The sequence below is a fragment of the Haematobia irritans genome, chromosome 3 (genome assembly GCF_050003625.1).
Source record: "Haematobia irritans isolate KBUSLIRL chromosome 3, ASM5000362v1, whole genome shotgun sequence".
NCBI lineage: Eukaryota > Metazoa > Arthropoda > Insecta > Diptera > Muscidae > Haematobia > Haematobia irritans.
Genome location: NC_134399.1, coordinates 197,003,080 through 197,030,354, shown reverse-complemented (window position 1 = coordinate 197,030,354; position 27,275 = coordinate 197,003,080). Strand labels below are relative to the sequence as shown.

Here is a 27,275-nt window from a genome sequence, read left to right as displayed (position 1 = left end):
TCAAATTTGGCACACATGACTATATTACTAATAGTACTCTTAGTGCAAAATTTCAACCAAATTGGGATAAAACTCTGGCTTCTGGGCGAAAAATATATATGGAAGCTATATCTAAATCTGAACCGATTTCAATCAAATTTGGCACACATGACTATACTACCAATTGTACTCCTTGTGCAAAATTTCAAGCTAATCGGGATAAAACTCTGGCTTCTGGGTCCATATAAGTGCATATCGGGCGAAAGATATATATGGGAGCTATATCTAAATCTGAATCGATTTCAACCAAATTTGGCACACATAGCTACAATGCTAAATCTACTCCCTGTGCAAAATTTAAACCAAATTGGGCTAAAACTCTGGCTTTTAGGACCATATTAGTCCATATCGGGCGAAAGATATATATGGGAGCTATATCTAAATCTGAACCGATTTCAATCAAATTTTGCACACTTGACTATACGACTAATTGTACTCCTAGTGCAAAATTTCAACCAAATTCGGCCAAAAATCTGGCTTCTGGGGCCATATAAGTCCATATCGGGCGAAAGATATATATGGGAGCTATATCTAAATCTTAACCGATTTCAATCAAACTTTGCACACTTGACTATACGACTAAGTTTTATGTTTGTACAAAATTTCAAGCAAATCGGTATAAAACTCTGGCTGCTGGGTCCATATTAGTGCATATCGGGCGAAAGATATATATGGGAGCTATATCTAAATCTGAACCGATTTCTTCCAAAATCCGACCCAAATTTGGAACATGTGCCAAATTGGAAGGCGATTGGACTTAAATTGCGACCTAGACTTTGACCACAAAAATGTGTTCACAGACAGACGGACGGACGGAGGGACGGGCAGACGGACATGGTTATATCGACTCAGGGACCCACCCTGAGATTTATTGCGAAAGACACCATGTATCTATGTCGTCTCCTTCTGGGTGTTGCAAACAAATGTACTAACTTATAATACCCTGTTCCACAGTGTGGTGCAGGGTATAATGGGACTACCTTGATATTATGCAATCAAATTTGCCTGAATTTGTGGAGGTTTGTGCCTACCTAGAGGATCATGTTGTATTTAAAAAAGATGGCAAACCAAAACATACTTACAAAATAGTAAGGAAATTGTTTTCGGATCATAGTTCTCAAATGCTCAAAAGGCTACCACAAAGCCTCCATTTCAATCCCATTGAGAATTTATGGTCTCTGGTTAAAATGTGCTTGGTGATTACACCAAAGAGCACCAAACAAAGCAATGAGATCTAGGGCCAAGTTCAGCTGAATTAGTCGGATATTCCAAAAGAAATAATAAAAAAACTTAAAAGTAGAAGTATGGTCAAGACAAGATAAAACCATAATTAGAAATAAAGGACTATGGGCTAAATACTAAGACATTTGATTTTAATGTATTATGCATTAAGTGCAAAACAGGACTCAGACTTACTTTTATTTTATTTTCATAATTGCATTGGTATAGGTATATAATTTATATGAATTTACAGTTTTGTTTATCGGGAAATAAAGTATAAATTAAATAAAGTTTATAGCAATTGGACTCAATAGACAGTTTTTATTGAGCGAATAAAGCATACTCCTAAGTGGTCGACATGCACTCGCTTTTGCTCTCCACTGTACGTCTGAATGAGACAGATCCTGGGGCACGCATTGCTAGATGTGATCATCATTAGCTGGGTCGGCCTAGCCTTCAATGTCCATAATTCTATTTAATTAACATTTTCAAGACACCGATACGATTTTGGTTCCAGTCTTCCTGAAATTTCGTATCAGTAAGATTTTGGTATAAGGTAAAAAATCCAGCATTAGTTAGATTCCTTCTAAGGTCTTTCTCAGACGTTATACTCGAGGGAATGATTGGCTCACTTGAGCAGGTTTATAAATTTCAGATTTATTTAGGGAAATAACTGAATTTAACCATGATAATCTGCATGGCAAGCGAACATGTTAATCATTTAATTATGGCGGATATCTTTCATAGGCAAATAGGAAAAGGCCTTAATCAAAACGAAAAACTCTTCATATGCAATTTGCTCGCATTAAAATTGTTATAATATGAAAAAAGGACTATTTAACGTTTTCGAAGCAGATTCCGTGCAATTTCAAAAATGCTATTTATCCTTGGTTTGGATACATGAGATGTACTATATTTCATCGGCATACACTTCCCCTCTCTATCTGAAAATCTAATTTTATTCTTTAAAGCAGAAATTTCGAATTTTTTTGCGTTAAGAATTGATCTTGAAAATAAAGTTGATTAGACGATTTGAGCCTATTTTGAAAAATAACAGGTTGGCTAATAAGTCCCCGATCTGACACATAGATGGCGTCGCTAATACTAAATACATATTATTTTAATATATTACCAACCTTTAAATGATTCGTGTCAAAATTTGACGTCTGTAAGTCAATTAGTTTATGAGATAGAGCGTCTTTTGTGAAGCAACGTTTGTTATTGTGAAAAAAAAATGGAAAAAAAGGAATTTCGTGTTTTGATAAAATGTTGTTTTCTGAAGGGAAAAAATACGGTGGAAGCAAAAACTTGGCTTGATAATGAGTTTCCGGACTCTGCCCCAGGGAAATCAACAATAATTGATTAGTATGCAAAATTCAAGCGTGGTGAAATGAGCACGGAGGACGGTGAACGCAGTGGACGCCCGAATGAGGTGGTTACCCACGAAAACATCAAAAAATCCACAAAATGATTTTGAATGACCGTAAAATGAAGTTGATCGAGATAGCAGAGGCCTTAAAGATATCAAAGGAACGTGTTGGTCATATCATTCATCAATATTTGAATATGCGGAAGCTCTGTGCAAAATGGGTATCGCGCGAGCTCACATTTGACCAAAAACAACAACGTGTTGATGATTCTGAGCGGTGTTTGCAGCTGTTAACTCGTAATACACCCGAGTTTTTCCGTCGATATGTGACAATGGATGAAACATGGCTCCATCACTATACTACTGAGTCCAATCGACAGTCGGCTGAGTAGACAGCAACCGGTGAACCGAAGCGTGGAAATACTCAAAAGTCCGCTGGCAAAGTAATGGCCTCTGTTTTTTTGGGATGCGCATGGAATAATTTTTATCGATTATCTTCAGAAGGGAAAAACCATCAACAGTGACTATTATATGGCGTTATTGGAGCGTTTGAAGGTCGAAATCGCGGCAAAACGGCCCCATAGCGTTGTTCCACCAAGACAACGCACCGTGCCAAAAGTTATTGAGAACGATGGCAAAAATTCATGAATTGGGCTTCGAATTGCTTCCCCACCCACCGTATTCTCGAGATCTGGCCCCCATCGACTTTTTCTTGTTCTCAGACCTCAAAAGGATGCTCGCAGGGAAAAAAAATTTGCTGCAATGAAGATGTGATCGCCGAAACTGAGGCCTATTTTGAGGCAAAAACCGAAGGAGTACTACCACAATGGTATCAAAAAATTGGAAGTTCGTTATAATCGTTGTATCGCTCTTGAAGGGAACTATGTTGAATAATAAAAACGAATTTTGACCAGAAAAAATGTGTTTCTTTGTTAGACCGGGAACTTATCAGCCAACCTGTTACCGATACGATTTCGGTTCCAGTCTTCATGAAATTTCGTATCAGTAAGATTTTGGTATAAGGGAAAGAATCCAGCATTAGTTAGTTTCCTTCTAAGGTCTTTCTCAAACGTTATACTCGAGGGAAACATTGGCTCACTTGAGCAGGTTTATAAATTTCAGATTTATTTAGGGAAATAACTGAATTTAACCATAATAATCTGCATGGCAAGCAAACATGTTAATCATTTAATTATGGCGGATCTCTTTAATAGGCAAATAGGAAAAGGCCTTCGTCCAATTAGCTCGCATTAAAATTGTGATAATATGAAAAAAGGACTATTTAACTGAAAAAAGTACGTTTTCGAAACAGATTCCGTACCATTTCAAAAATGCTATTTATCCTTGGTTTGGATACATGGCATATACATGAGATGTACTATGTTTCGTCGGCATACATTTCCCCTCTCTATCTGAAAATCTAATTTTATTCTTTAAAACAGAAATTTCGAATTTTTTGATCTTAAAAACAAAGTTGATTAGACGATTCAAGCTTATTTTGAAAAGTATATGGTAATCGATTTTGGTTTACGAAAATCGAAATTTGGTTTCGATTTTAGTTAATTTCTGACTTAGATCATAAATATATGAATCTGAATAGATATACAATTTCGCAGAAACAGCAGATTTGAGTACGAAAATGGAAGTACGCAATGTAGACATATGGCATTTTACAGCGTTTAAAGATGGTTTAATCGAATTTGAAAATTGGTTTAAACGAGTTAGAAATCCTAAACTTGTTTTTTTTTTTTAATAAGTCGATTATTTAAAAATAGCCATTGACCCTTTTTATTGTAAACCCTGTTTATAAAATGACCAAATTTCTTTGCATATGTATGGATGATATTGTAAAAAAAAAAATGAAAAATAAAATTTAATGACATAGAAGAAATCGATGCGAAAGAAGGACTTGAGCAAAAATATGGAAAAGGGAGCCGTCTTCATTTTTCTGTTGGTGATGTTGGTGATTAACAAATGCAAGTGGCAAACTGATGATGCAGATGAAAATGGTGGTGGTGGTGGCGGTTGTACATGACATGAACGAATGGTAAAAACCAATTAGTAGAGCTGCTATCATTTTTTTTGACTTGAAAATTGTTTTAATGAGTGTTAGAATATTTGCAATATACGTAAAAACAAAAACCATGCTGAAAATTATATAAAATAAAAGAAAAAAAACTGTTATATACATAAGACTTTTTTTAGATGAAATGGAAAGAGAAATTATTTTCGTTCTGAAACGAAAATTGCTTGATAGTAGAAAGCTTAGAGAGGTAGTTAAAGCTTATGATGAAAAATAGGAATGCAAAAACATGCAACAGGCTTTTCATTTTTTTTATAAAGCATGAGAGAGAGAGAGCAAGAGAAAACACTTTAGTGGCATGGAAGTAAAAAAGCGATGAAACAAATTAATAAAAAAATATATTTAATATAAATTCAAAAAATATATGTATAACAAAAATCAAAAACAAAATTGCATTTATGAAAATATATAAGAATAAAGGTGCACAAAAAAAATCATTGAAAAAAAAAACGTTGGGACTAAACGCGAAAGTTGTACGTAGAGATTTGTGTTTCATTATTTTTTTGTTGGGGGGGAGGGGGAGTGATTAGAGTGCGCCAGACTTAGGTTAGACTTAGTTTTCTTTGTTTGTTTTCGTTTTGATTTCAAACATTATGATAATGAATAATTTGGAGATGTTTAATGTAGGGATTTTGATGTTTATGATGAGATGAGAAATGTCGCTTGATTTGTTTGGAAAATCATTTGTTGTTTTTTTCTTTTTTTCATGAGGGTTTAATAGAAAATGATTTTAAACAAGTGCAAATTATATATGAAAGTATAAAGATATTTGTTTCAGATTAAGACAAAAACACATAAAGTTATATATCACAAAGTTTTCAGGTGTTAAAATTATATAATAAATCAAAAACGTAAATAAGAAGAACAAAAAAAAAAACAAAAGGGAAAATAACCTTGACGAAACTATAAATTTTTCCAATAAGTTTGAGTTTTTTAAGGTAAAAGATATTTTACTTAAAAAACAGGGTATAAAAAAAGTTCTACGAAAAATTAATGTTGTTAAAATTTTGTTGCTAAACTCCTTATTTTATTTTATATTTTTTATTTTTTCAAAGCTATTGAATTAGCTTTCAAAAACGTTTGAACATAAAATGGAATACTTTTAATAAAAAAAATATTTCTAATATCCTTCGTATATTTCTTTTTCTTATATTTCTTTTGAACATAAAATGGAATACTTTTAATAAAAAAAGTTCTACGAAAAATTAATGTTGTTAAAATTTTGTTGTTAAACTCCTTATTTTATTTTATATTTTTTATTTTTTGAAAGCTATTGAATTAGCTTTCAAAAACGTTTGAACATAAAATGGAATACTTTTAATAAAAAAATATTTCTAATATCCTTCGTATATTTCTTTTTCTTATATTTCTTTTGAACATAAAATGGAATACTTTTAATAAAAAAATATTTCTAATATCCTTCGTATATTTTTTGTTTGGACATTAAAGCCCGCAAAATTAAAAATTTAATTAGCTCCAAAAGGAATAAAATAATAAATAAATAAAATAATAAGCAAATAATTAATATTATTTATATTACAGAATTTAACTAATTTTAAATCTAAAACTAAACGAGTCGATCATGCCTAACACCAACGTTATAATTGCGCCACTTTAGTTGCAAATTTGCAGTGATACTTTTGTACCACCTTTTTGTTGTACAATTTAGTTTTTTTGCGTCAATTTTTGTGTTATACTGTTCCACTTTTTAATAAGATTTTTTAAATTTCGATCCCAAATAATATCATTAATATAGCAGGTATGATTGGATTCTTAACAAATAATCGATTTCAGTCGAATAATAATAATCGATTTCAGTCGAATATTATATTTGTGAGCATTTTTTTTTATTATCTACTTGTACCGCCTAAAAGTATGCATGGTAAATTTTCTATGGCAGATAAATCGGACTAATCCTTTGAATATTATATTTCGAAGAATTATTTTCAACTTAATTTAGATAAAATTATTGTTAGGTTAATTAACATCTAAATTAAAAAAAAGAGTTATTTCACTATGCTATATAAAACACTGATATAAATGCAGTGGTGCCAATTTGGTGCTTTTAGCACCAAATTTTGTGTTTTTTGATTTCCAAAAAGCGCCAAATTGCCTTTTTAGGGCCTTTTCAAAAAAAGCACCAACTTGGTGCTTTCTGGCATTTCCATTTAATGCTTTCAGTGCTTTTTCCAAGTTGAACAGTATTAAGTTTAATTGACGATATCTTCTCACACAAAAATTCGGATTAGACTTTCAAAAGCTTAAGAAACTCAACTATATTGCCAAATAGAGAATTTGATTCTTATGAAGGTGCTATTGATCCTTTGATATTGATATTGGTATTTTAGGGTATTCTTTAGAAATGTCAAGGGACGAATAACGAATTTCTGAACGTGGAAAAGGCTGTCACTTAAACGTGTGTATTAAATTCACATAGCACTCATAACTGAAATAAGAAATAGGCTCCCTCCAAATAGTAATATTTTCAAATTTAATGTCGAAAAAATGTTTTTCTCGTCTGAAAAAATATTGTGAAATTTGAAGGACATTACAATAGAGGTTCATACTCCCATATTTTGGTTTACGAATTTGCAAAACGCAAAATATTGAATTTTCAATAACTTTTGAACCATTCCAGGTTTTGTCATGCAATTTGTTCCAATTAAGTTTCTTATCAATAAGAACTATTTATACAAATTTCGTATTAGATATCATTATGGTTCAGAAAATAGAGGTTGGGAAAAAAATTTAAACAGCGTGAAATTAATACACAAAAGCTGGAAGTTTATTTTGTTTTAGTAGAGCATTGAATTTTAACTGGCTTTAGTAGTTTTTGTTGTGGAAGGTGGTATCTTAAAATGTATAATATATTTTTGGTGCTTTTTGCTCTTCGAGAGTTGGCATCACTGTATAAATGTGTTTATACATTGCTTTTTCGTTATGAAAAAAGTGTGTAAATTTTTTGTGCCACATTTTTAAAAAGATGGTGCGACCTTTAATGGCGTGTGACATTTTTACAAATTTTCAACGGTAACTACCTAAAATTTGCAAAAAATTTCTATGGAAATAAAATTTCAAACAAATCTTCCATTTAAATAAAATTTTCTATAGAAGTAACTGTTGACAAAATTTTTTATATAAATAAAATTTTGAAAAAAATTTCTATAGACAATAAAATTTTGACAAAATTTTCTATAGAAATAAAATCTTAACAAAATACTTTTTTTTTGTTCAAATTAGGAAAAAACATGCCTTTTCGATTTTTTAAATTAAGATTTTTTATATATTTTCTAAAGAAATAAAATTTTGCCAAAATTTTCCATAGATATAAAATTTTGACCAAATGTTCTGTAGGTATAAAATTTTAAAAAAAATTTCTGTGGGTATAAAGTTTGCACAAAATTTTCTATAGAAATAAAATTTTGTTAAAATTATCTTCAGAAATAAAATATTGACAAAATTTTCTACATGAATACAATTTTGAAAAAATTTTCTATAGAAATTAAATCTTCATAACATTTTCTATAGAAATAATATTTTGACAAAATTTTCCATAGAAATTAAATTTTGACAAAATTTTCTAGAGATATAAACTGGCTAAATTTTCTATAGAAATAAAATTTTAACAAAATTTTCTATATAAATAAAATTTTGACAAAATTTCCTACAGAACTAAATTTTGACAAAAATTTCCATAGAAATAAAATTTTGACAATAGTTTCCATAGAAATAAAATTTTGACAAAATTTTCTATAGGAATAAAATTTTAAGTTTCTATAGGAATAAAATTTTGACAAATTTTTTTTAGAAATAAAATTTTGACAAAACTTTCTTTAGAAATAAAATTTTGACAAAATTTTCTTTAGAAATAAAATTTTGACAAAATTTTCTATAGGAATAAAATTTTCACAAAATTTTCTATAGAAATAAAATTTTGACAAAAATTTGACAAAATTTTCCATAGAAATAAAATTTTGACAAAATTTTCTAGAAAAATACAATTTTCACAAAATTTTCTAGAGAAATAAAATTTTGACAAAATTTTCTATTGAAATAAAATTTTGACCAAATGTTCTATAGAAATTCTTGACAAAATTTTCTTTAGAAATTAAATTTTGACAAAATTTTCTAGAGAAATAAACTTTTGACTAAATTTTCTATAGAATTAAAATTTTGACAACATTTTCTATAGAAATAAAATTTTAACAAAATTTCCTATAGATCTAAATTTTGACAGAAATTGCCATAGAAATAAAATTTTGACAAAAATTTCCATAGAAATAAAATGTTGACAAAATTTTCTAGAGAAATAGAATTTTGACAAAATTTTCTAGAGAAATAAAATTTGACAAAATTTTCTATAGAAATAAAATTTTGATAAAATATTCTATAGAAATAAAATTTTGATAAAATTTTCTATAGAAATAAAATTTTGACAAAATTTTATACAGAAATAAAATTTTAAAAAATTTTTATACAGAAAAAAAAATTTGACAAAATTTTCTAGAGTAATAAAATTTTGACAAAATTTTCTAGAGAAATAAAATTTGACAAAATTTTCTAGAGAAATCAAATTTTGACAAAATTTTCTAGAGAATTAAATTTCGACAAAATTTTCAATAGAAATAAAATTTTAACAAAATTTTCTATATAAATAAAATTTTGACAAAATTTTCTATAGAAACAATATTTTGACAAAATTTTCTATACAAATAAAATTTTGACAAAATTTTCTATAGAAATCAAATTTTGACAAAATTTTCTATAGAAATAGAATTTGACAAAATTTTCTATACATATAAAATTTTTACAAAATTTTCTACAGAAATAAAATTTTGACGAAATTTTCTAAAGAAATACATTTCTGACAAAATTTTATACAGAAATAAAATTTTGACAAAGTTTTCTGTAGGAATAAAATTTTGTTAAAATTTTCTATAGGAATAAAATTTTGTCAAAATTTTCAATAGAAATAAACGTTTGACAAAATTTTCTATAGAAATAAAATTTAAACACAAGTTTCTGTACGAATAAAATTTTGATAAAATTTTCTTTAGGAATAAACTTTTGACAAAATTTTCTAGAGAAATAAAATGTTGACAAAATTTTCTTTAGAAATAAAATTTTGACAAAATTTGCTATAGGAATAAAATTGTGTCAAAATTTTCTATAGAAATAAACTTTTGACAAAATTTTCTATAGAAATAAAATTTTGTCAAAATTTTCTATAGAAATAAAATTTTGACAACATTTTCTAGAGAAAAAAAATTTTGTCAAAATTTTCAATAGAAATAAACTTTTGTCAAAATTTTCTATAGATATAAAATTTTTACAAAATTTTCTACAGAAATGAAATTTTGACAAAATGTTGTATAGAAATAAAATTTTGATAAAATTTTCTATAGAAATAAAATTTTGATAAAATTTTCTATAGAAATAAAATTTTAACAAAATTTTATACAGAAATAAAATTTTGACAAAATTTTCTGTAGGAATAAAATTTTGTTAAAATTTTCTATAGGGATAAAGTTTTGTCAAAATTTTCAATAGAAATAAACGTTTGACAAAATTTTCTATAGAAATAAAATTTTAACACAATTTTCTATAGGAATAAAATTTTGACAAAATTTTCCTTAGAAATAAAATTTTGACAACATTTTCTTTAGAAATAAAATTTTGACAAAATTTTCTTTTGAAACAATTTTCTTTTGACAACATTTTCTTTAGAAATAAACTTTTGACAAAATTTTTTATAGAAATACAATTTTGATAAAACTGTCTATAGAAATAAAATTTTGACAAAATTTTCTACAGAAATAAAATGTTGACAAAATTTTCTATAGAAATAAAATTTTGACAAAATTTTCAATGGAAATAAAATTTTTACAAAATTTTCTATAGAAATAAAATTTTGACAAAATTTTCTTTAGAAATAAACTTTTGACAAAATTTTCTAGAGAAATAAAATGTTGACAAAATTTTCTTTAGAAATAAAATTTTGATAAAATTTTCTATAGGAATAAATTTGTTTCAAAATTTTCTATAGAAATAAACTTTTGACAAAATTTTCTATAGAAATAAAATTTTGACAAAATTTTCTATAGAAATAAAATTTTGACAAAATTTTCTATAGAAATAAAATTTTGATAAAACTTTCTATAGAAATAAAATTTTCACAAAATTTTCTATAGAAATAAAATTTTGACAAAATTTTCTATAGAAATAAAATTTTCACAAAATTTTCTATAGAAATAAAATTATGTCAAAATTTTCTACAGAAATATAATTTTGACAAAATTTTCTATAGAAATAAAATTTTGATAAAATTTTCTATAGAAATAACATTTTGATAAAATTTTCTATAGAAATAAAATTTTGACAAAATTTTATACAGAAATAAAATTTTGATAAAATTTTATACAGAAATAAAATTTTGTTAAAATTTTCTGTAGGAATAAAATTTTGTTAAAATTTCCTATAGAACTAAATTTTGACAAAATTTTCTATAGAAATAAAATGTTGACAAAATTTTCTACAGAAATAAAATTATGTCAAAATTTTCTACAGAAATATAATTTTGACAAAATTTTCTATAGAAATAAAATTTTGATAAAATTTTCTATAGAAATAACATTTTGATAAAATTTTCTATAGAAATAAAATTTTGACAAAATTTTATACAGAAATAAAATTTTGATAAAATTTTATACAGAAATAAAATTTTGTTAAAATTTTCTGTAGGAATAAAATTTTGTTAAAATTTTCTATATGAATAAAATTTTGTGAAAATTTATTTTGAAGAAAAAATCCAAGCTTTGACACTTTAAAGTTGGTAAATTTTTCGTTAAATTTTCTTCAAATTTTGGTAGATTACTTCTGTCATGAGTGGCAATTGTAATTACAATCCCTAATTTCTACGCTAGGGTTCATAACGATTGTACTATTATGCGTATACGTAGTGCTAATATTGGATATGTTACTGATTCGCCACCCATGTTGGGAACAACACCAATGCCCTGCTACTGTAAATCGAACGAAACGCATTCGAAATAATGGGTTCGTCTGGATTGGAACATGGATTGTAAAAAATGATAATGTTTTTAGGTATTTGTTGACACATATTGCATACGTTCGACTCCTACTCGACAGCAAATTCTTTCGAAATAGAAGAACTAAAATCAGATTTCTTTCGTTTGAAATACCAACGAACGTTTTCGTTTGAAATAGTGAAAGAGACCATTCATTTTCTTAATTGGAAGCAATTTGTATAAGTGAATTTATAAAAAATATAATAATTTATTAAAATATTCTTAAATGCTTCTAATGGCAAATAGTTGAGAACATAAGAAGACTGTTTGTCAATTACGAAATTAATTCAATTAAGTTTTATTTGATATTCTTTGTGCAAAAAATTAAAAACACAGCAAGCGGAAGATGTATGAATCGATGTAAGCTTATGTAATCAGCACACATAAATTTTAATCATTACGAAAAACTTAAACTCAATCGGAGCTAAGTCTTGTTATGATTAAGCGTAAAATTTGGGGTTTTATAGCAAATTTTATGCTAAATAGATTTTAATCAAAATTTGAAAATGTTAAAAACTTTTTCAAACTACGATTATTTATTACTATATAAATATGTTTTTTAATATTATTTGGATCAAGTGTGGCACCTGTAACTGGGATGTTAATTGTACTCTTAGTTAAATAAATATGAAATTTTGACCTCTATGGTCATGAGAGTGTAAATCGTGCGAAAGATATATGGGAGTTATATCTTAAACTGAAGCGATTTCAACTAAAGTTGGCGTGCATAAAAGTAATTCTAAATTATATTATTTTTGCAGATATCGAAATATGAACCGATTTTCATAGAAATTAAATGAGTATCGATCAACAACATCAGTTAAAAAAATAATTGACACAATTAGTTTTAGTGTATATGTATTTTTTTTTTGTTTAATTAAAAAAATTTGTTGAATCATTCAAATTCTTTTATTGAATATTTTTTTAACTCACGCAAAATTTTTAATTGAACAACATAGGTTATATTTTTATTACTGTATGTGTGTATCTGAAAAGCACAATTTTATATAAAAAAATTATGCAGTAGACACACATAGCGGTAGCCTTCAAAGGAAGATGTCTAAACTTCTTAAAATCACAACCAACTAATTTCTTAATTTTGAAAATATTTAGAATTTCAAAATTTTCTGTTAGCTCTAATTTCGTTGTCATTTATAGACTTTCGGTAATGTCTAAATAGATTTAGTAGATAAAATTTGGAAAATAGAACAATCTTTATTAAGATTTGTGGACGTTTATATTATGCCGATAGACTTCAGACAAAAAAACAATAAAATTAATATTTGTAAATATGTAAACTATTTAAAAAAAATTGATAAACAAAATAATGTAAAAGAGTTATTAAATTATTAAGATCATCAAGAAATTATTAAAAATAAAATAAAAAAATAAATAAATTTTCTTGGAGCTATTTTAATATTTTTTCAATTAATTCTAATGCCCTTTTTAAAAAAAGTGTTTCTACAGTTTTGAAAAATTTTTAGCTAGGCTATTTTTATTGTGGACGTTTATGCCGATAGACTTCAGACAAATAAAGACAAAAAACAACAAAACTAATATTTGTTAACATATTAACTTTTTTAAAACATTTGATCAACAAAATGATGTAAAAGAGTTCCAAAATATTTAAGATCATTAAGAAATTATTAAAAATAAAATAAAAAAATAAATACATTTTCTTGGAGCTATTTTAATATTTTTTCAATTAATTCCAATGTCCTTTAAAAAAAACTGTTTCTATAGTTTTGACAAATTTTAACTAGGTTAGTTTTATTGTGGACATTCATGCCGATAGACTTCAGACAAAAAAGAAAAAAAAAAAAAAACAAAAACCATAAAACTAAAATTTTTAAATTATTTTAAAGAAATCCAAAATAATTAATCCAGATATTATTACAAAAAAAACCAAATAAATGTTTTTGGAGCTATTTAATTTTTTTTAATTAATTCCAATGCCTTTTAAAACGATGTAAAAAAGTGTTTTTCAAGTTGAAAGTTTGTAACTAGGTTATTTTCCCCTTTTTGTAAATAAATATAATAACGAATAACTTTTTCTAAAAAATATATAGAAAATAGAAATTATATAAAAAAAAAAACATAAAAAAGTTAAAATTATAAACAAAACCAAAAAAAAAAAAAACATTTTGTAATCTATTTAGAGAAAGATAGAGTTAAGAAAAGAACAGAAATTAAAGAATTAAAGTTTTTGCATACGTCATGTCACCATATCCAACGGTTGTCATGGTGACAACAGCCCACCAAAATGCATCGGGTATGGACTTGAAGAAGGAATTTTCGCTTCCAGCTTCCGCAAAATAAACCGCCGATGAGAAGAGTACAACGCCTAGAAAATTTCAAATTTGATGTTGTTGTATATAAAAACAGCGTTTGGCAGTGAATAGCATAATTTTTTTTTAATAAAACAAATGTATTATTTATGTAATTTAGAAAAAAAAATAGATCATAGGCCTTTCATGGTTTTTATTTTCATTATTTATTTTTTAAGGAATAGGATTAGGATCTTAATGGGAATGGGAAATTTATTAAGATTTATAAAAGGCTGTATATAGATTTTTTTTTTATTTTTTGCTAAGTGATTGTGTTAGTGGAAAAAAATCATGTATTTCATTTTAGTGTTTTAATAGTTAGCTTAGTGTATTTTATTTTTTTTTTTTTCAATAGGAATGTAATCACCTACAATTGTATAAAAGCTTTTATGTTATATATTGATTAATTTTATTTGTTACAAAAGAAAAAAAAATCCCAAGCAGAAAAACTTTAATAGTAAAGTTGTTGTCAATCTTCATTGCATTTCATTTGGCTAGGCATCCTTAGGCTAAAATATTCAAATGACTGTAGTAGGCTGTGTCTTGAGTTCGTTACAATTTTTGTATCGATTGTATGCAAAAGAAAGAGATAGAGGAGAATAGTATAAGAATAAAGGATATAGGTAGATAAATTGAAAAATTCATTTTTTTTTTTTGTTTGAAAGTTATTCTAAAGGCATTTGGTTATGGCTAATATAACCATTTTAGAAATTTTCAAAGGAAATATGGTGATATTTTTTTTGGGGCGGGAGGGCGTAACTTCATGTTTGTTGTAGTTTTGATTAAATAAATGAAATGATAAAAATGATTTAGAAAAAAAACTAAACAATATGAAAATATTAAAATCAAAAATCAAAAATTATTATTAATAAATTATATCAACTAAACATGCCAAATTATTTTGTTCAAATAAGAAAAAAATACCAAAAAAAAAGATTGTGGAAATTTAATTTAAAGTTTATAGTTGAGCTAGTTAAGAAATAGACAAATATAGCCATATGAGAGAGAGAGAGAGCAAAATTTATATATAATATTTGAGTTTTGTTGGTAGTATATAGATTTAGACAGAAACAAGAAACAGACAACATTGAAGAATCTTTGCTTATTTTTTTACAGAAACGGCCAGATATTTTCCACACAATGTTTTTGTTTTAAATTAAAATAATAATTATTAGGAAAATCAAAATAATTATTTTTTTTTTATTAATGTTTACAACAAAAGACAACACCACCAAATTTTTTATATGTTAATTTATTTTCATACAACACTGACGTTAGAAAAATTTTAAAATTTTATTTATGCATATATGTATATATTTATTATAAATAAATGTTTACATAATGTTTATATTTATTATTACACTAGTCGATAAAATTTATATAAGTAAAATGTTTCCTATATACACATAATGGATCTGTTACTGGTAAAGAAAGACAAATTAAAAGAAATACTATCAGCTAGGACGTTAGGTTAGGTGGCAGCCCGATGTATCAGGCTCACTTAGACTATTCACTCCACTGTGATACCACATTGGTAAACTTCTCTCTTATCACTGAGTGCTGCCCGATTCCATGTTAAGCTCAATAACAAGGGACCTCCTTTTTATAGCCGAGTCCAAACAGCGTTCCACATTGCAGTGAAACCACTTAGAGAAGCTTTGAAACCCTCAGAAATGTCACCAGCATTACTGAGGTGGGATAATCCACCGCTGAAAAACTTTTTGGTATTCGGTCGAAGCAGGAATCGAACCCACGACCTTGTATATGCAAAGCGGACATGCTAACCATTGCACTACGACTTTGATTTACTAGAAACAAGTAGCCATTCGTTCTTGTCTAATGGAAAATTGGCTTTCCACCAATGTGAGGAAAAACATATCGAGCCTTTGGTGACCCTTAGCTACTGATGGAAAATTCACTTTTCAAGTATTTCTTTTTTTCAAATAATTTTTAATTTTAAATTTCATGATTTGAATTTTTCATTTTTTTTACATTGCACTAGGCATGGAAAATTTGTTTTTTCATAGGTCTCCACCTTTTTGCTAGTCGGAGATGCAAAAACTTCGCAAAAGTTTATTGATGATTTATCGCTCGATATACATGTATTAGAAGTTTAGGAAAATTAGAGTCATTTTTACAACTTTTCGACTAAGCAGTGGCGATTTTAAAAGGAAAATGTTTGTATTTTGACCATTTTTGTCGAAATCAGAAAAACATATATATGGGAGCTATATCTAAATCTGAACCGATTTAAACCAAATTTGGCACGGATAGCTACTAATGCTAATTCTGCCCCCTGTGCAAAATTTCAACTAAATCGGGGTTAAAAATTGGCCTCTGTGGTCATATGAGTGTAAATCGGGCGAAATCTATATATGGGAGCTATATCCAAATCTGAACCGATTTCTATCAAAATTTCTACACTTAACTGCACTGCTAATTGTACTCCTAGTGCAAAATTTCAAACAAATTGGGCCAAAACTCTGGCTTCTAGGACCATATTAGTCCATATCGGGCGAAAGATATATATGGGAGCTATATCTAAATCTGAATCGATTTCAACCAAATTTGCCACGCATAGCTACAATGCCACATTTACTCCCTGTGCAAAATTTCAACCAAATTGGGTCAAAACTCTGGCATTTAGGACCATATTACTCCATATCGGGCGAAAGATATATATGGGAGCTATATCTAAATCTGAACCGATTTTAATCAAATTTTGCACACTTGACTATACTACTAATTGTACTCCTAGTGCAAAATTTCAACCAAATTCGGCCAAAAATCTGGCTTCTGGGGCCATATAAGTCCATATCGGGCGAAAGATATATATGGGAGGTATATGTAAATCTGACCCGATTTCAATTAAATTGTGCACACTTGACTATAAGACTAAGTGTTATGTTTGTACAAAATTTCAAGCAAATCGGTATATTACTCTGGCTGCTGGGTCCATATTAGTGCATATCGGGCGAAAGATATATATGGGAGCTATATCTAATTCTGGACCGATTTCTACCGAATTTGGCAGGCATAGCTACAATGCTAGTTCTACTCCCTGTGCAAAATTTCAACTAAATCGGAGTGTAAATCGGGCGAAAGCTATATATGACAGCTATATCGAAATCGGAACCGATTTCAACCAAATTTGGTACATACAGTTGAAATGTTAATTCTACTTCCTGTGCAAAAGTTCAAGTAAAGCGGAGTAAAAGATTGGCCTCTGTGGTCACATGAGTCTAAATCGGGCGAACGATATATATGGGAGCTATATCTAAATCAGACCCGATTTCAATAAAATTTGGCACACTTGACTACACTGCCAATTGTACTCCTAGTGCAAAAATTTCAATCAAATTGGGGTAAAACTCTGGCTTCTGGGACCATATTAGTCCATTTGGGGCGAAAGATATATATGGGAGCTATATCTAAATCTGAACCGATTTCAATAAAATTTGGCCCACTTCACTATAGTACTAATTTTTCTTCTTATGCAAAATTTTAAGCAAAGTAGGTCAAAACTATGGGAGCTATATCTAAAACTGAACCGATCTTTTCCAAAATCAATATGGTTCTGTTCTGACCCAAAATACGTATTTGTGCCAAATTTGAGGTTGATTGGAATAAAAGTGCGACCTGTAGGTTGTACATAAAAATGTGTTCATATGCACTAACTTATAATACCCTGTTCCACAGGGTATAAAAATCGTCTAATCGTCCTAACGAAAATGTTTTAGTGAATTTAATGAACTTTTCTTTGTATGTTTGTAAATCTCCTTTTCAATATTATGAAAATCGAGTTAAATCGTATTTTCGATTTCTTTGTTAAAATTCGATTACGTTTATTATGAAATATCGAATAATCGACTTTTAACAAAATTGAAAAGCCGAATATCACGATTTTCAAAATATACAATAGTCGATTAGACGATTTTTATAGCATACACACAAAGAAAATTTCATTAGAATTGAGTCAATGATATTTTTCTTTGATATTGCGAAACGTTTCCATACAACAGTGAAAATGTTCATTAATAGAAAGAAATGTTTCGTTTTTCACTAATAAAATTTTGGAATTTGTTTTGTTAGCTCAATTTTAACGACATATTTCGTTAATATAATGAATTTTTTCTACCAGAGTAGGATAGGGGTACACATCACCATTAGCGTAGCTAGACAATTTTCCTACGGGGGGCTATAGCCCCCCTAGCTAAAACTTTATAGACTGAACTTATAGGTTCAACTAATGTTTTATTTCATAAAATTGAATAAAAAATAGACATCAAAAAAACTAGAGAATCAATTTATAATAAAGCAACTAAAAGTACCCTACGGGAAATTGGTGCAAATTGCCACTGACGGACCTATCACAGATCTGGACCTGTGCTGCAGTTAGTTGCAATTTTCACATTTTGTGAAATAAAATTATCAGAATAACCTTTTGTTCGACATATTTAAAAAAAAAATCATTTCGGGTTCGATTAGGAGCCCAAATTGAAAGGGATTTCTAAGAGTTTGTCCGAGACTGGTTCCTGAGGACCTGTTTATGGGTTGCTCCTGCTAAATTGTCCCAGGACGTGTCCTTTGGGGTGAGTCCAAGACGCGTCCTAAAATATAAGTTTACTCCGTCAATGACAAACCCATGTTAAGGTGGACGGTCCCTTCCATACGTTTAAAAATCATAAAAAAGTATAAAAATTATTTATTTGGGAAAATATCACAAAATTTTTAACTCACATTCAAAACACTGAATTCAGATCACACCTTAAGAAGTGATGCAAATTCATTGCAACGGTTGTTGAAACGGTGGACATTCGTTCTATGACAAGTTCATATTACATTCATCGCTTCTCCGCCAATTTTGTACCACTTCCAGACCCAAAAAGAACATTTTCACTTCTTTTTTGGCGACGCTTTTTTGCAGCATTTTTAAGATATTAATTTATGAAAGAATAGTTTTAATATCAATTACTATTTTTTCTTCAACTAAATCATAAGTTCAACCACAGCTTTATTTCATAAATATCAGACTTCTACCACAACCCAAGTAATTCGATTGTGCATGAAAGTCTTTAGCATGAAAGTCTTTAGTGGAACTTTGTGCGTTGTACGAGTATATACTTCTTTAATTTTTATAAAAATGTCAAATCGTAAATAGGTTTTCAAATTCTGGGGGGGGGGGGGCTAAAATTTTTCTGGGGGGGTCTAAGCCCCCTCCCCAGAGGCCTTCCTACGCTTATGCACATCACATAACATAGAAATATCGGTATACGATATACTCTTGATCAAGATGAACATCCAATTTAACGACGTCCGAAAGGTTTCATTATTTAAAAAAATCAGCGATGTAATGAAGATATCATCCTGATATTTGATACGGATTTGTTTTTCGTTTGTGAGACCCCATTTGCACGCAGCAAAAAATTTGGAAGTACTTCTAAAGGAACAACTTTAAAGGCACTTTAAAAAGTGTCCTCTCAGATTGTTCTTTATTTTAACTACTCAGGAAGTTCACTTGATGCGTACACACAAAGAAAATTTCATTAAAATTGAGCCAACGAAAATTTTTCATTGATACATCGAAACATTTTCATTAAGACAATGAAAATGTTCATTAATAGTATGAAACGTTTCGTTGAATCACAGAAAATTCGTTATAATAACGAAATATGTAGTTATATCAATGAATTTGTTTCATTGGCTCAATTTTAATGACACATTTCATTAATATAACGAAACTTTTCTACCAGTGTAAGAATCCACTAAAAACCATAAATTTTTTTTTTAAATTATTTATTAATCAAAATATCACAAAATTCTTTAATTCACATCCAAAACACTGAACTTCCAAATTTTTTTGCTGGGTGGGTAGTAAATTTAACATGGGCTTGTCATGGGACGGGTGTCCACCGTTTCAACACCCGTTGGGAGCCGCCGTGGTACAATGGTTAGCATGCCCACCTTGCATACACAAGGTCGTGGGTTCGATTCCTGCTTCGACCGAACACCAAAAAGCTTTTCAGCGGTGGATTATCCCACCTCGGTAATGCTGGTGACATTTCTGAGGGTTTCAAAGCTTCTCAAAGTGGTTTCAGTGCAATTTGGAACGCCGTTCGGACTCGGCTATAAAAAGGTCCCTTGTCACTGAGCTTAACATGGAATTGGGCAGCACTCAGTGATAAGAGAAAAGTTCACCAATGTGGTATCACAATGGACTGAATAGTCTAAGTGAGCCTGATACATCGGGCTGCCACCTAACCTAACCGAACCTACTCCATTTTGAGAATCCGAATTGCACCAGAAAGAAAAAACTTTTGGAATATTGGAATTGCAAACAGACAAACTTTATCCGGTTAGGGGTCTAAAAGAACCCTATTTGTTACAAATTAAAGAACATATGAGCCAAATTAAATTATGACATAAATCTATAAATCGGCTTTAAGAAGTTAAAGAAGTAAACTCCTAGTATCTAATTGGATGCTATGTGCAAAATTAGTCGATATCTACAAAAACAGACTAATTTAATTTTGTAGCTGCAAAATACGTCTAAATGATCAAAATTTTAATCAAATCGTATGAATGTGGAGGCTTTTATACGCTAAAAAATCAGTTTATGTAGATCTATATCAAAATCTGGACAGACAGGAAACATATTTTGCCTATTTCTTTAGGGATCCCAAATTCTGACAAATCGTAAGAAAATTGCAGGCTGGCAAAAAATGATAGATATTTTGACACAATCAGAATAATTTAACCTCAAGTAGGAAGTAGCAAATTTGCGACTCCAGCAAAATCTTCAGACTCCGACTGCGCAGCCCTGAATTTTTGCAATCTCGCTTTTTGCAACCCTTTTTGCAATCTCGATTTTTGCAACCCTTTGGTTATTTTAATTGTATATGTATATGTGGGTGCATATACGTTTGCGTTTGAATCTTCTTATATATGAGAAGTGGTGTGAACGTATTATTATGGTATGGGGATTGAGCCTTGAGTCCAAGAAAATGCCACTATTTATCGGGATTTTGTTTTGGAAGCTACACACAATTTTTTTGATTCAATAATGAAATTAATTGATCCAATTAATGTTTTAATTGAAATGTCTTGAAATGTATCAATTAAAAAATTAATTGAAAGTCAATTAGAAAATTAATTGAAAGTCAATTAAAAAAATTAATTGATCCAATTAAAAAGTTAATTGATAATATTAATTTTTGTGGTTGATTTTTATTTCAGTTAAAAAGTTTGCTGCATCAATTAAATTTGTAATTGGATATTTTTTAAAATTCAATTAAGACTTTAATTGGAATAATTTTCGTAAAATTTTTTCTGTGTACTTTGCTACACACAAAAAAATTTTTTTCTGAATCAATTACGAAATTAATTGATCCAATTAATTTTTTAATTGAAATGTCTTCAATCACAGAAATGATAGTATCAGTTAAAAAATTAATTGACATTCAATTAAAAAATTAATTGATACTATTAATTTGCGTGATTGATTTTTATTTCAATTAAAAAATTTGTTGATTCAATTAAATTTTTAATTGAATATTTTTTAAAACTCAATTAAGATTTTAATTGGAAAAATTTTCGTGAAATGTTTTTCTGTGTAATATTCAAAATTCCTATTTCGAAAAAAATTTAATATGAAAAAGTCAAAGTTTTCGCTATGATCGTGAGATTTTTGTTATTATATAATAGATTTTTCTTTTCGAGATTTAACTTTTAATTTTATCGACCAGTGTTAATATATAATAATAAAATTATTTTTTATTATTTTTTTAAATTTTTTTTTTTTATGTATTCAACATTTAACGATACTAATAGAGATATTTTTTTTTAATAAATGTTAAATATATATATATTTTTTACAATATATGTTAATATGTTTTCTTTTGTCAGGACATTACTATTATTAGTCGATCACATTTATATTTCTCACAAATACGTACACAGATACACAAACACGTATGCATGTACATTCAATAATTATTAGTAATTATATGTTAAAGAGCATTTAATCACTGTTAGAGCTATATATATATATATGTATTAAATTAAAACAATTTTTGTATATGCTCTCAATATAAATTTTGTTTTTTACAATATATATATTTTTGATATCTGTATTGTTGTTTTTGAGTATGTAGGAAATATTAAAAAAAACATAAAAATTAAAAAAAAATTTGGCACAACAAAATTATATATCTTATAAAATGTACAATGCTTTCTTTCTTGGATATAGTATGTGTATGTATATTGGTGTTTTTTTGTGAGTGTGATTATTTTGTTTTTTTCTTACAAAAATATATTCAATTTAAAAAAAAAAAAAACAAATTAAAGTGTCAATGAATTTTGGAAATATTTTTTCTATACCTCATATCACCATATCCCACTGTGGTCATGGTTACAACAGCCCACCAAAATGCATCCGGAATTGATTTGAAGAATGACACTTCAGCACCAGCCTCCGCAAAATAAACCGCCGATGAGAATAGCACAACACCTGTTTTTGTTTTCGTTTAATTTTGTTTGTTGATCATATTAATGGGGGGAATTTCGTAAATATTAATTATCAATTTCAATGTAATTATTAATTTTATAAAATTTTGATTTGTATAGCAAAAGTAATACTTTTTATTTATAAAATAAAATTTCATGTGTATTTATATATTTAAGTAAAATTCTGCTTGGGATATTTTTATTATTTACCCTATACGTTATTGTTTTGTATAATAAAAGTGTATGTTACAATGATAAATTGATGATTATAAAGCACAATAGAGTTTGTTTTTTTAGTTTTAAAGACTTCAAAGATATATTAGGGAAATATAATTATTTTTTTTATTGGAAACATTGTTTATAAATTTTACAAAAAAAAAAAAAATCAAGAAAGTAAATTCATTAATGTCCACAAATGAGATGAGTTTTTTTACTTCTCGTCAGTACCGGGACTGTAGATTTTAGATTACCTGGAACGTATACACTCAAAAAAAGTGAATCCATCAGGAAGAACAATTTTGGTTAATTTAAGAAAATTGTAGGTTAATTTTTGAAAATGTTAATTAAACTGTATAACAAACGACGATTTCACGTCTATAATACAAAAATAAGTAAATAGTTTCAACAAATTCAATAACATTTATTAGACGTATTTTTTTTTCAATTGTGAAATTATACTTTGTAGTTTGAAGGAATAAAATTTGCAAAACTTTCGTTAGCATCATACAAAGCTCACGAGAGACGGATTTGTGTTAAAATGTAAAAATTTTTAGAAATTCTGAACTATATTGGGTGAAATACCAATTTAAGAAATCCTAATGCTCCATTCGTGTATAATTTTTTACCTTTTTTAATTAATTTAACTAACGTACGCAAAAAAAAATATATTATTGTAAAGGAAACTTTCTCAAAACATAATAATTCCATGAACTAAAATTTAGTTTAATTAAACTAATCCTGTTAATATATCCAATAAGGATATATTATCCAATTGGGTGAAATACGAATTTAAGAAATCCTAATGCTCCATTCGTGTATAATTTGTTACCTTTTTTAATTAATTTAACTAACGTACGCAAAAAAAAATATATTATTGTAAAGGAAACTTTCTCAAAACATAATAATTCCATGAACTAAAATTTAGTTTAATTAAACTAATCCTGTTAATATATCCAATAAGGACATCCCTCAAAGAAGAAATATGTTTGTCTTCGTTAACGAAACTAATAGATTTAATTAATTTTAAATAATTGAATTCAAATTACAGAGATCAATCACCAACGTCAATTAAAAATTTATTTTTAATTGACATTTTATTTTTTTTTAATAAAAAAAAAAAGAAAATTTAATCAATTGAACTCTTATTTGGAATTTTTTTTTTTAATTTATCATTTACGGATGATAAAAATTCTTGTAAAAGAGTGTTTTCCACAGATTGTTTTCCAGTTTGGCCACTGTATTTAAAAGAAATAGACTCTAGTTATGACGTTAAGATTTATTTGTAAAATCTTTCGAATATTCAATTGTTGGAGTGTTGGCTTCCAGAGTCCATTGGACACTATAACTTTTACAACAACAAACTTTGATCTTGGGGTGATCTCAGTCATGCTGGTGACATTTTAAGGTAAATACAGCATCCAGAATCAGAGGTCCTTTGTCATTGAGTTAAGTTTAGAATGGGGAAGCATTCATTGTACTGAAAACAAAGCATGCGCGGTTCCAAAGATTTTGTCTTTACTTTAACAATTTTGGTATTGATTCCGAGCCAAAGAAGGCTCGGAGGATACAAGGATACTTTTATGACACAATTCTCTTTTAAATTTGGGTTTTGTATACATACTTCCAGGAAGCAAATTTTGATGTTTCGTTTTTTCAGGTTTTTTTCTTCATATGCTATCAACGTCCCTTAAAACGAGTTAACGAACAATTTATTTTTTCAAATTCATACTTGACTTACAGTAGAAACTAGCTATGTTTCAGTAAACAACATCTTTAAAATAAAGTGTTGAAAAACATGTTCCATTTTTGAAATTTAAATTTCATTAAATTTAAAGATTTTTTCTGAATTATTAAAGTCAAGTTGACCTTACCCTGAAAATTTTTTCTTTCATTTTTTGATACCCATTTTGAAGTAAACTCGCTTAATTCTAAGGACAATACGACTTCATTGAAAAGTTTTTCGACTTTTGGACGAGGAAAAAAACTTTATATTAGAGAAATGCGTCTTCTATCCTAAGCAAAATTTGCATTCGTATTTTAAGGACATGAAATCTTTGGCGTCACCACAATATCCTTTTCATTGCGACCGTCGTCCCAATAGGACTTAACTCTAGGTTATTGCCCTTGAACAAACTACTTGGCTGATGGCCAGAAAAGCGAGATTTCTTATGTGAACTAATAGAAGCCTTTTGATGTGGAAAAACGGCCTAATCGAGTTACAACTACGATTTTGGTAGATTTTGCAAGATATTCCTATCCAGATTCACCAATTTTCTATAGAAATAAAAATTGTCTATAGAAATTTTTTTTTTATAGAAATAGAATTTTGAGAGAATTTTCTATAGAAATAAAATTTTGAGAAAATTTTCTATAGAAATAAAATTTTGAGACCATTTTCAAAGAAATAAAGTTTTGAGAACATTTTCTGTAGAAGTAAGAATTTTGACAAAATTTTAAATTGTAACATTTTCTACAGAAATAAAATTTTGAAAACCTTTTCTATAGAAATAAAATTTTAAGAAAATTCTCTGTAGAAATACAATTTGAGAAAATTTTCTATTGCAATAAAATTTTGAGAAAATTGTCTGTAGAAAAAAAAATTTTTCTATTGCAATAAAATTTTGCGAAAATTGTCTATAGAATTTTTTTATAGAAATAGAATTTTTAGAGAATTTTCTATAGAAATAAAATTTTGAGAAAATTTTCTATAGAAATAAAATTTTAAGAAAATTGTCTATAGAAATAAAATTTTGAGACCATTTCGATAGAAATAAAGTTTTGAAAAAATTTTCTGTAGAAGTAAGAATTTTGACAAAGTTTCAAAATTTAACATTTTCTATAGAAATAAAATTTTGAAAAAATTTTTTATAGAAATAAAATTTTAAGAAAATTCTCAATAGAAATAAAATGTTGAGAAAATTTTCTATAGAAATAAAATTTTGAGAAAATCTTCTATTGAAATAAAATTTTATGAAAATTTTCTATAGAAATACAATTTTGGGAAAATTTTCGATAGAAATAAAATTTTGAGAGAATTTTCTATAGAAATAAAATTTTAAGAAAATTTTCTATAGAAATAAAATTTTGAGAAAATTTTTTATAGAAATAAAATTTTGAGACCATTTCGATAAAAATAAAGTTTTGAGAAAATTTTCTGTAGAAGTAAGAATTCTGATAAAATTTTAATTTTTAACACTTTCTATAGAAATAAAATTTTGAAAAATTTTTCTATAGAAATAAAATTTTTAGACCATTTCAATAGAAATAAAGTTTTGAGAAAATTTTCTGTAGAAGTAAGGATTTTGACAAAATTTTAAATTTTAACATTTTCTATAGAAATAAAATTTTGAAAACATTTGCTATAGAAATAATATTTTAAGAAAAATATCTATAGAAATAAAATATTGATAAAATTTTCTACTGCAACAAAATTTTGCGAAAATTGTCTATAGAGAGAATTGAGAGAATTTTCTATAGAAATAAAATTTTGGAAAAATTTTCTATAGAAATAAAATTTTGAGACCATTTCGGTAGAAATAAAGTTTTGAGATAATTTTCTGTAGAAGTAAGAATTTTGATAAAATTTTAAATTTTAACATTTTCTATAGAAATAAATTTTTGAAAACATTTTCTGTAGAAATAAAGTTTTAAGAAAATTCTCTGTAGAAATACAATTTGAGAAAATTTTCTATTTCAATAAAATTTTGCGAAAGTTGTCTATAGAAAAAAATGTTTATAGAAATAAAATTTTGTGAAAATTGTGTATAGAAAATTTTCTTTTTATAGAAATAAAATTTTAAGGAAATTTTCTATAGAAATAAAAATTTGAGAATATTTTCTATAGAAATAAAATTTTGAGACCATTTCGGTAGAAATAAAGTTTTGAGATAATTTTCTGTAGAAGTAAGAATTTTGACAAAATTTTAAATTTTAAAATTTTCTATAGAAATAAAATTTTAAGAAAATTCTCTATAGAAATAAAATTTTGAGACCATTTCGATAGAAATAAAGTTTCGAGCAAATTTTCTGTAGAAGTAAGAATTTTGACAAAATTTTAAATTTTCTATAGAAATAAAATTTTGAAAAAATTTTCTATAGAAATAAAATTTTAAGAAAATTCTCTATAGAAATACAATTTTGAGAAAATTTTCTATTGCAATAAAATTTTGCGAAAATCGTCTATAGAAAAAAAAAAATATTTATAGAAATAGAATTTTCTATAGAAATAAAATTTTGAGAAAATTTTCCACAGAAATAAAATTTTGAAAACATTTTCTATAGAAAAGAAATTTGGAGAAAATTTTCTGTAGAAGAAAGAATTTTGACAAAATGTTAAATTTTGAGATTTTCCATAGAAACAAAATTTTGAGAAAATTTTCTGTAGATATAAAATTTTGTCAAAAAATTCAGTATCTTTCAATATG

At 27.2% G+C, this 27,275-nt stretch overlaps 1 protein-coding gene across 2 annotated transcripts in view; it reads right to left on the bottom strand.

The window, feature by feature from the left end:
- Sh (Potassium voltage-gated channel protein Shaker) overlaps positions 1–27,275 on the bottom strand; it is a 695,621-nt gene that overhangs the window by 70,953 nt on the left and 597,393 nt on the right. For both annotated transcript variants that reach the window (XM_075301323.1, XM_075301324.1), the window contains exon 9: positions 14,015–14,144. In XM_075301323.1, the coding sequence (XP_075157438.1) occupies positions 14,015–14,144 (130 nt within the window). The remainder of the gene's footprint in view (positions 1–14,014; positions 14,145–27,275) is intronic.